At 36.9% G+C, this 10463-nt stretch overlaps 3 protein-coding genes across 9 annotated transcripts; 2 read left to right on the top strand and 1 right to left on the bottom strand.

Annotated features, from left to right (window-relative positions):
• The first annotated feature begins 148 nt into the window (after positions 1 to 148).
• On the top strand, positions 149 to 4828 carry tan (C45 family peptidase tan). Its single transcript, XM_069125675.1, has 8 exons — positions 149 to 309; positions 1256 to 1368; positions 2429 to 2626; positions 2853 to 2960; positions 3094 to 3310; positions 3477 to 3717; positions 3801 to 3997; positions 4099 to 4828. Exons 2-8 carry the CDS (start codon positions 1264 to 1266, stop codon positions 4215 to 4217), a joined length of 1185 nt encoding a protein of 394 aa, XP_068981776.1. The 5' UTR covers positions 149 to 309; positions 1256 to 1263; the 3' UTR covers positions 4218 to 4828.
• Positions 4003 to 7245, bottom strand: LOC138186158 (putative E3 ubiquitin-protein ligase UBR7). 7 transcript variants are annotated; one of them, XR_011174820.1, is made up of 8 exons: positions 6376 to 6854; positions 6108 to 6296; positions 5876 to 6025; positions 5704 to 5815; positions 5395 to 5576; positions 5153 to 5312; positions 4636 to 5066; positions 4003 to 4548 (listed from the first exon to the last, which is right to left on the bottom strand). XR_011174820.1 is itself a non-coding variant. In XM_069125750.1 (8 exons), the coding sequence occupies exons 2-8, from the start codon at positions 6514 to 6516 to the stop codon at positions 4915 to 4917; spliced, it is 1086 nt and encodes a 361-aa protein (XP_068981851.1). In that variant the 5' UTR covers positions 6517 to 6585; positions 7111 to 7245; the 3' UTR covers positions 4003 to 4914. The 7 variants fall into 7 exon arrangements, 6 of the variants coding, with proteins under 6 accessions (XP_068981851.1, XP_068981835.1, XP_068981842.1 ...); XM_069125750.1 differs by adding an exon at positions 7111 to 7245 and having other exon boundaries at positions 4003 to 5066; positions 6376 to 6585; XM_069125734.1 differs by adding an exon at positions 6924 to 7026 and having other exon boundaries at positions 4003 to 5066; positions 6376 to 6585.
• A 74-nt stretch (positions 7246 to 7319) lies between these two features.
• On the top strand, positions 7320 to 10385 carry LOC138186070 (uncharacterized). Its single transcript, XM_069125590.1, has 2 exons — positions 7320 to 7789; positions 8059 to 10385. Exons 1-2 carry the CDS (start codon positions 7490 to 7492, stop codon positions 9916 to 9918), a joined length of 2160 nt encoding a protein of 719 aa, XP_068981691.1. The 5' UTR covers positions 7320 to 7489; the 3' UTR covers positions 9919 to 10385.
• The last annotated feature ends 78 nt before the right edge of the window (positions 10386 to 10463 follow it).

The following is a 10463-nucleotide window of genomic DNA, read 5'->3' on the forward strand; positions in this document are numbered from 1 at the left end:
GAAAAGTAATAGCATTAACGATCGCCGGTGGCTGTGGCAACGTGGTAGTATAACGTACAATGTATTCTTTAAACTTCGAAGAATTCTTTCCCCCTGGAGGTAACTCAACTATCCATACCATACGACTCCGCTAATCGATGTAAGCCGATAAAAGGTAGATTAGACTTGGAGTCTTCGTAGCGGAGCGAAGCCGATCGCGAATCGTCAGTCGTGCGCGACGATCATCACCGTCAAAACGACGACGCGACCTCCGCCGTTTCGTATTCTACTCGGTATATTTCACTTGCATCTCTGCGAGTTTTCTCAAGGGTAAGTCTAGAAGTAAGAAGCAAAGTGACAATACGAGAAAGAACAGTAATTGTATCTACATAATACGGGTGCAGAGTAAACTGAACGAACACTATTAAGAAGTAGGTGTAATCGAGTGGCAAGTAGTAAGTGTCCGATTGCTTTTCTTTCTCATCGATTTTCTATCATCCTGGATTCTCGAAATCGTCGAATTTTTCATTTTACGATCGCTGACCCTACGTTTTTTTTTTTTTTTGCATTTACCTCGTTCGGATACCCTGTTCTATTCTTTATCGTGTTTCGTGTATCGTGTGCCAGTCGACAAAAGAAAAAAAAAGAGGGAGAAATTCTAACGATAGAGCAAACGAGAATCGTGACTACCACGCGAAGGAAAATGAATTATTCGTGTTCGATATAGCATGTAGCACGGTATACATACTTTGGTTGGTTACATGTCCGATAATCAAACGAGGACGCATTATACGTTCGAAAAGATAGATATTCGCGCGTTAAAGAAGAAATTAGCAAATATTGGCATAAAAGTAGGAAGAGGGTAAGAGTGTAAAAGAGTAAGAGAGAAAGAGTGAAGGTGGCCTGGAGAAAATCGAAGGAACGCGAGTTTTCGAACAAAGTCGATTGAAAAATCCGTAGTCGTAGACGTAAGTGAAACGCGAGAGAAACAAGGGCGCAGTTATTTACCCTTTGTGATCCTACGCCGACGATTGTGACTCGTTATCATTAGCTGTATAATAAACACACTCATATATATATAAATATGTTATTATAACGTACTGAAACTCGACAAGTCGACGACGGTGAGCGAGGAAATTAGCGCGAACCGATTGGAAAGGAAATAGGAAAATATTGCGAGTGGCAATGGGTTAAAAGAGATAACGCGACCTTGCGAATATGTAACGAAATAGCGTTGAAATTTTAGTCGTGACGTTGCAACCATTTTGTTGTCCAGAAACGACAATGCCCGATCAAGAGATAACTAGCAAGACAAAGGACATCGGAAGGAGGCAAGCGATTCCTATCATTTACACCAGAGGAACTCATTACGACGTCGGCTTTGATATCGTAAGAATTCATTCTTTTTCTTCTATCGTTGTTATATTGTATTAGATCGTATCTCGTCGTCACACGTGTAACGTATTCGTAGAATTTATATCTTTACGAGAATATAGTACAAGAGGAAATAAAAAAAAACTGCTCAAGAAACGGAATTATTAGTTACATAAGACGAATGCCGCAACATTCGATTATATTCAAAAAAGCAGACGGAAAATCACTGATTATAAGTAAATATCGTTGACTTGGGTTATTAATCGGATCTGATTCTGCATAAAATATCGAAGTACATATATATGTGTATATTTAACAATACCCAACATATCGTACTAATTTCCTTCCGTAAGTTTTATGAATCGAAGATTACGCTAATACGGTTGATATTATATTAATTAGAATTACAGCGACCGTATAGAAAGTGTAGAACGCGAATCTATTTAGTCGTTGGTCGTTAATTATGTCTCATTTCAGAGACTCGTTTAACGATACAGGTTTTCCCCTTTTATCTTTTACTCGGTATTTGCATAATCGGGTATATGTTTGGTCATACTATAAAAATTACTGTTTATTGTATTTACATTCCATTGTTTTATTCTTTTGTTCTTACACGCATCCAAATAGACCGCAAACGGTCTTAAATCATTCTCACACCTGTGTCTCCAGCCTATTGAATATGTTACGTAACAATGGTTACGCAATATTATTGCAATCTGTGGCGTTTACTCTTTTAAGAAAATAATATATGTGCAGATTTTAGAGTAACGCGTTCTCGCATTGCGTCGCGTCATGTACCAAACGCGAAAAACGCCATATTCTCAAGTTTTATTTTTAACAACCACTGTCACCGTCTCGAATGCTGTCTTCGATTTGGTAAAATAATGTATGCTGCGAGGTGGGTGGGCCGAGGGTGTGAGTGGTGAAAGACTGGACAGCGAAGGGGAAAAAGGAATCTCTAAATGCTAAACCGGTTGGAATCAGTTTATTATAGACTACGACGAATGATACGATTTCGCTCAATATCAAAATTGGTATCATCAGGCATTTGCAATGAAAACTTCTTTTTATACAGGGTCGTACGTTTTCCGATCTAATTCAAAAGTTCGTCGACGCGTATCGACCACTCAATGAAACCTATTTGCCACTTTACGAAACGGAAGCGGGTAGAAAAATTTACAAGGAAACTCTTGCCTGTGTCGAACAGCAATTTCCCGGATATGTTAAGGAAATTCAAGGAACGGCCGACGGTGCGAACGTTCCCTTTCACAAGGTACGCTTATATATTATGCATTTCGATCCTTTGACAACCTTAGCGCATTTTTAGCCAACATGTGTAAACACGTGCGCGCGCACCTCCTTCCCTCACGAATATACATCGTGCGCATATTTTCTTTCTACTCTCGTTTAAACAAATATTACCTCCTATGAGATATCTTTTCCCTTGGAAAATCCTTCTTCAATCCAGTAAAAATGTTGAACGATTTCTTCCTTTCCAGTTGTTTCTCATGCATTTAGATGATATCGTGCCAAATGTGGCAAATGAAGGACAAGGAAATGCGTTACCGGTTGGTTGTTCGACCATCATGTGCAATCAGCCCGGACAGGTAAGCCAAACGACGAGCCAAACTCAGAAAAATAGTTGTTTCTGCTCCGGTTCTGACTCTAATAGTCATTTCTAGACAAACGTAATAATAACTATCTTACATGTTCTTTTGTCACGTTGATTCCGAAAAACAGGAAATTTTGGGACATAACGAGGATGCACTTAGCGAAACGTTAAATCATTGGTATTTAGTTTCGGCGCATGTAATCGAACCAGGATGCAAACAAGAAAATTTTACGTCTTTGAGTTACGCCGGTTTTTTACCAGGATACACGATGGGTTATAATCAGTATGGTCTCGTTTATACCATCAATACGCTTAGTGCCGCTACCTTGAGATCTGGTAAAACACGTGAGTACGTTAACTCGCTGCATCGCGTTTTCTTTCAGTTTCTCTTCTCGATTATTTCGGATACAAACATACATTTTAAATATACCTACTGTACCATTTTTCTTCAATTTACTTTCAATTTTCTCTCTCTCTGTCTTTCGTACGTAAATGGGATAACAACATACAGCCAGATACTTCCTAACCCGGGCATTGTTAACTGCGGAGAATTACGTGCAAGCTCAACAAATTTTAAGAAACGAAGGTTTCGGCGCGGCAGAAGGGTTCTCGGTAAATATGACCTTCCTAATGCAAGAAGGAGATAGAATGTTTCATAATGCCGAGGTCGGTCCTTGCGAGATCAATGGCACGCAATCGCAATTAAGCATTTTGACCGTTAGTCCTGGAGAGAATACGGTTCACTGTAACAAGTATATTTTTCAATATTTTTAACAATGACTTTTCTTCTCTTGTCTGGCGTCTCGAATCTTTCCTCGTCTCTTTCCTTTTTTAGGTATCTACGACTGAAAATACCCGAAGTCGACGGTCTCATCGTTGATAGCAGCATCAAAAGAATGGCTGCTATTTGCAACCATCCTCCAGCAAAGTGTCGCCAAGATGTTATAAATATTCTAAGCGACCAAACGGATGACGACTATAGAGTTTATCAAGAAAAAGATAAAGACGATCCTGTAAAAACTATAGCAACTGGTAGGTTTTCTAATTAATCATTTTTATCGTTCTTTCTCTTCGTCTAATTTGGCTATCATTATCATTGACAAACTATCGATTAAATAATCATACAAATATAGGTATCTTCGACTGCATTGAAAGAACCTGGTCTATTTATACGAATAAACCAAATTCTACGGAACCAATTTTGGTAATACCGCTGCGATTAAACGGCGAACCGACTGTTCCTGATATGTAATTTGCTGCTCAGACCGACGTTGCGATGTAATTCGTCTCCAATGTAATCTATTTTTTCTTCGCAAAAAAAAAAACACAGAACACAAAATCATCCATTCAATCCTTTCTTTCTTTTCATTTTACATCGCATTTATTTATGTTTATTATTCTAATCCACCACATAAACAGTTTCTTTCAACCAATTATAATATTTTTATTCCACTATCCAATTTCAATAATAACCGTATTGCGTTTGTACTTTGCACCATGTTTGGTGTTTGCCGACGCAGCTCGCACTTCATACAAATATTGGAGCTTCACAAACTGTTTCTTTTTACTTGCTGATGTAAAAGCTGCGTTATATACATAGGAAAACATTTCGTTAAATAGCGTTAAAGAAAAGTTGATATTTTCCAAAAATAACAAGATACTCTTCTTACTTTTCATTATTTCCTTTCGTCCTTTTCATTCTCTTCTCCTTCACTTTCCCTTTCTTTTTTAATATCGGAAAAACAGTTATAATTTATTGGAACACTGCTACATTTACAACTTGAAAATTGTACCAGATGCGAGATAGTTTAATATCACGCGACTAAGCTTTGTAAATGAACGAAATATATAAAAGTAAAACATCGCTTGCAGTAATATAGAAATACATTGATTTTTTGTTTTTGTTTTGTTAGAAACGACAAATTTTTATAGTATTCGAATAATGGATTTCAACGACAATACGTAGGTATCACTACTTTTGGTCGCTTCTTCGATTCCATTTCCGAGAAAAATTCCTTTATATCTTCTTCTCGCACGACTTTCTTGTTTTCAGCAAATTTTTGCAAATATTGTTTTAATCGTTCCTTCATATTATTGTATTCTGCCAACATATGTATACAAGCGAACGTGAATATAAAATAAACAAAATTATAGAACGACTCGAATAAATCTTTAATTCGTAATTACCTTCGATAGCAGTCAATTGTTCGACACGACCTAAAGAGGCAAGAGCTTTCATACCCTTCTCGTATCGTGATTCTTGACTATTTATTTTACCAGCTTCCTCGTACGCATGTACACTGTCTGTTGGATCAAGGAGGAATGCGATATGCTTCTCTCGGTAGAGCTACGATCGTAAAAATTATTTTAATTTACGAATACAGAAAATCGAGGATTTATTTCATGCTGCATGAAAAAGAATCTTTTACCTCTTTGCATGTTTCACAAGTACATAGAGCGGCTCTCCATCCTTCTGTCCAAAAACAACTTCCCCGTGATACTATTCGTTTTGCGGAATTGTTTTTTGGCATTCTACAACTTTTTGATTCACTTTCAACGTTAATCAATTCCTCTTCTTTGTCACCGAAAGAGACTTCTGTTGTTGTCAAAGCTACAATCATGTATATGCAAAATTATATTCTTTAAATAAAAATATACTACAACCATCGCCATATATATATATATATATATATATATATATAACAATCGCTAAGACATTAAAAAATTGTCCAGTATACCTGTGTGTTTGTTGGCATAATTCCACAGGAAGTCATTCTTTTTCATACAGCCATCACAAATCATTTCATCATATGCACCATCCGCTGGCATTTCCTTTTCACATTCTAAATGCTAGATGTCATTAATTGCAATTAGTCCAATAATATTTCAACTGGTATGAGGGCATATTACCTTCGAATGATACCAGTCTTCGCAGATTATACATTGTAACATTTCATCATTAACAGTATCATCTGGATCTGGATATGGTCTCTGACAAATGCAATAAAGGCCATCAAAGTTGTGATTATATTGGTTTTCGGAATTCAGTGAATCCTTTGACTATAAGTAGAACAAAACATGAAACAAGAGGAGGAAGAAGTACAGAACACAAAATGTAACAATAGCAGAGAAATCAACATACAGGATCCAGGTTACATTTTTTTCCTCCAAACTTTGAATTACCACAGTCACATCTAAAATGTCTTTTAGTATATAATTCGATAAGTTCATGACCTTCATGACAATGAAAACTGCAAGCAAGGCAAACTGCTGCACGTACTGATTTCTGACAACAGGTTTTACATGCGTAAAGAGCTTGCCGTGTATAACCCTGAAAAATCAAATGATTCGTCTGTAATTAAAAGTTACTTGTTTACTAGAGAAGGTTAGCGATTGTGTAAAAGTGAAACCTTGCTGTAAGTGCAATTTTTGTCATCAGATGCACCAAGAACCGCATACGCGTCCTCTTCTAACTGATTCTCTTCTCGAAGTACATCTAACATTGTAACAGAATTTTCTTCTTCGATAATTTCCTCGATATTTTCAGACATTTTGTTTCGTTTGTGTCCAATTAATTTAAGCCGAATTAATTTAAGTCTTCTTAATCACGTATTGAAAATCTGGAATCAAGGTTATTACCTTTATTACCCTTTCTTCTCTCTACCTTTCCCTCTTTGAATACGATGCTTGTCAACTGAACGCTATCGATAATCGTTTATTTACATGCTTGCATGCATAATCTCTAGAACGAAATGAATTTGAAAAAACAACAACTACATTGGGATATGAACGAATTGTATGTCGTAACTGTGTTGCGTTGTTTCGCGCGGCTTCTTTATACTACTATTACAGTTGGTAAATTAATCGCAATCACTATCGCGACGATAGCGCTCTTACCTTTACGGATCGTACATTTTATCCATATAGATTATATGTACATACCTAGATAGATACTTACATATAGGGTTATTCTAACCATGGAAACTGAATACATACTACTCGAAACCATACAGTTATACGGTTGTACGCAGTATGCACTAACGTCTACCTTTTCTATATATACACATACATGCGTAATGTATAATCCACAACAAATCACTAGTAAAAAGTTGGGAAATATTGTACAAAATACCCCCTTATTGTACCTTTTTAATATTTCGAAATCATCTTTACCGTTTCTTTTTATTTTGGTACTGAAATTTCGTCATCCGATTTAATTTTCTATAAGTTTACGCGCCAACAATTAATGCGTACAAGTATTTTATATATCATCTATAATACAGATCATATACAGATGAAAGATAAACCTGACGTACACCATCTATAGTGGTATTAATAGATATCGAGAGATGGCAGGCACGTTCAGTAGCTTTGCTTTTCGCGCCTTAATTATGCCTAACCTGTCTTAAATATATAAAGCTTTTCAACTTTTTTTTGAGCGAAAGGCTACTAATATAAGAGCGAATATAAGAAGCTGTTCGTTCCTTTTCTTATTACTTGACAAGTTGTTTGAGATCACGAGTAATGGAGGAAGTAACCAAATGCAGATACATCGATTGTGTCGACACACGGGAAAAGCAGCAAATACTTCATGAACTTCCCGTTTGTGATACCGGTCTCTGTGTGAGGTGGTTGATCAACAGTGGTCACGTGGACCTAATTGGAAGTGATCTTGATGTTTTACGGTCTATGAGATTTTTCATTTGTAATAATCACTTTACGGAGGATTGCTATCTTAGTAAAGGCACTCTAAAGGAAAATGCAGTCCCTTCTCCGCATTGGAGTACTGTTTCAAGGACATTGAGGAATTCGAAAACACGACGGGTAGGTATTTTCTTCTATTGCAATCTCTAAAGCTCGAGTGTAAGTGTAATATTAATATTATTATTACAAACTACTTCTCCTGAGATTATTGTTATTGTTTCTATTACTATTGTTATTGGTAGCAGATATTAATAATTGTTGGAAAGGAAAATCACAAAGACACTAGTTATAACGTAAATTAATATTTATAAATTCCGTTATGGATAAATGATTCCCCAATTATATATGTCCTATACTCTATTACTCTATAGAGCTCTATGAAATTTCAGAAAATTCAATTAAACAATCAAGAAAGTTCTATGGAGGAAGTAGCAACGGATCAGCATACAGAGAAAAATGTTTCTTCCGAACTTGAAGTGGATCAGTGGTGTAGAACGTGCGCGACCAAGAAACAGAACCTTGTAAGCATGATGTCGGGAAAGAGCACAGACATGAGCCTCCTATCGAAATTGAAGCTTTTGATAGAAATCGACGATGAAGATGCTTTACCCACAAAAATGTGCAACGAATGTGTCGACAAGTTGGAACAATCGTTCAAGTTTTTTCAACAGATTTACGTAGCAGACAATACATTGCGTCATGTGTTTCCAAATACACGACCAAGTAGTGCACCCAAAAAGCCTTTGTATTCAATCAGTAAACATATGAGAAATGAACAAAAGGAAAAGGAGAAAGAGAAAGAAAAAGAGGAGGAACAGCAACAGCAGCAAGATCATGCTCCAAAAATTACTCGTGGTATCTTTAGACGTGGTCGAGGTAGACCTCGCACTAGAGGCTATGCAGCTAGAGCAAGGGCAAGGCAAAGATCCGGTCATATACCAATCTCAGTTCCAAGTACTACTAATTCCAATGCTAATCTGGATGATAATAAGATGTACGAGAGTAGAGCGAACGAAATCACCGCGTTGAGGAGCGAATCTCAGAGTATGATGCTCGATGAAGAAAGACAAGGTGACACCGTATTTTCTTTGCTCACCGATACATGCCATATGGACGAAGAGTTAGATTGGTCGGATGTGTTAAAAGTAATGAACGATCAAAGATACCAGCAGGTCACTTCTAGATTAGAAACGGAGACAAAGTTGAAGGAAAAAACGCAAAAGAAGGAAACAGAGGAACAGGTAATTGAATCGGAAATGACTGAATTACAAGCGGAGGCAACGTCGGAATCATCGAAAGTGGAAATGAAGACAGAAACTGAAATTGAGATCAAAGAAGAGATTGAGATGGAGATAAAAATGGAGGTAGAGGCGGAGGCAGAAGTGGAGAAGACAGAGGCGGAACAGAAAGCGCAGTCTAATGAGGACAAATCGACAATGGAGGAGGTTCAAGAAATACGTTGTGAATTTTGCGACGAATCATTTAAACTTAGACTTCAGTTACAAACACATTTATTGACTGATCATTCTCAATTGTCAGAATATATGTGTATAGATTGCTTAATTTGCTATGAAGATGACTCGTCACTGTCAAAACACCGTAGTTTACATCATAGAGATCAAAGATATCGCTGCGAACATTGCCACCAAGAATTTCTTGAGAAAAGAATACTGAGAGATCATATTAAAAAATGTGAATCGCACGATACAACCAATTACTCGTGCTATTCGTGCGAGTTAATATTTTCTTCGAAACCAGAGCTGATCGATCATGTGAAAACTCATCCGGAAAGTTCGCTCATACCGTTTCACTCGGATCTCGATAATTCGCAGAAAATTGAGAATGAATTGGTACCATCTGTGAAAGCCACAGTAAAGCAAGAACCACAATCCGAATACCCTTCTTCCATTATATCTTCGAAAGATACCGTCGGCGAAATTTCCATGTCGAATCCAGATGAAAAATATAGCAGTAGCGCGATTATTTCGAGCGATACACTTAAGACTGATGCAGTCGAGGAGGAAATGCAACAGCCAACTGATGGCGAAAAATCGGCGATGGTGATTTGTCCCGATTGCAACGAGCAAATGCACGATGCAATGGAACTCAGTGTTCATCGAATGCGTCGTCATTCGATGAATAGGAAGGACGCGACGTGTCTTCTCTGCGACAACAAATCCTTTTCTTCCTTGGATGAATACGAACAACATGTACTAGATCATTGTAAGCGACTAAGAATATCACCATGATAAAATGAACGTTTTCTTTATTGCAAAGTAACATCTCAACGATAGAGAAGATTCATTATTTCGATCCATTATTATCGGTCGACACAATGTGATTTTCGTGATTATCAAGAAAAATTAAAGAATACCAAATTAATCGCTCTACTAAAATATCTCACATTGTGCACATTCGTGTTACGTCGAATCTTCAACCTAACTCCCTATTAACTAAAGCAAGGAATATGTATATTTCAATCGGATCAATGTAACGTGGCTAAACATTTAAAGTAATTCGATCGTTTCTTCCATTTAACTGTCATATTGAATAAAGCACGTAAAAAAAAGTACAAAAGTCGGAGGATAGAGAGCATGACTGGATCACACATTCATGATAACGAACATATGACTGGTATCTAAAGAAACGTATCGATAGAAGTAAATTATTTTTTGCGCGAGAGGTCACGACGTGCGCTTTACATAACGTAACATATTGTAATTACAATACACATGTACATATGTATTGTAATATGTAAAAAATACATTTCTTTTATTTCATTCGAAAGGTAAAG

This window comes from Bombus flavifrons, chromosome 1 (genome assembly GCF_040668555.2).
Source record: "Bombus flavifrons isolate JBK064 chromosome 1, iyBomFlav1_principal, whole genome shotgun sequence".
Lineage (NCBI taxonomy): Eukaryota > Metazoa > Arthropoda > Insecta > Hymenoptera > Apidae > Bombus > Bombus flavifrons.

Excerpts from the sequence above, each read along its gene's own strand:
- LOC138186158 (XM_069125750.1), bottom strand. The coding sequence starts at position 6,516 with ATGTCTGAAAATATCGAGGAAATTATCGAAGAAGAAAATTCTGTTACA. Across the intron at positions 6,297-6,375 it reads AAAATTGCACTTACAGCAAG|GGTTATACACGGCAAGCTCT; the intron begins GTTTCACTTTTA and ends TTGATTTTTCAG. Across the intron at positions 5,313-5,394 it reads CTTGTGAAACATGCAAAGAG|CTCTACCGAGAGAAGCATAT; the intron begins GTAAAAGATTCT and ends TTACGATCGTAG.
- tan (XM_069125675.1), top strand. The coding sequence starts at position 1,264 with ATGCCCGATCAAGAGATAACTAGCAAGACAAAGGACATCGGAAGGAGG. Across the intron at positions 2,627-2,852 it reads CGAACGTTCCCTTTCACAAG|TTGTTTCTCATGCATTTAGA; the intron begins GTACGCTTATAT and ends CTTCCTTTCCAG. Across the intron at positions 3,311-3,476 it reads CTTGAGATCTGGTAAAACAC|CCAGATACTTCCTAACCCGG; the intron begins GTGAGTACGTTA and ends AACAACATACAG.
- LOC138186070 (XM_069125590.1), top strand. The coding sequence starts at position 7,490 with ATGGAGGAAGTAACCAAATGCAGATACATCGATTGTGTCGACACACGG. Across the intron at positions 7,790-8,058 it reads GGAATTCGAAAACACGACGG|AAAATTCAATTAAACAATCA; the intron begins GTAGGTATTTTC and ends ATGAAATTTCAG.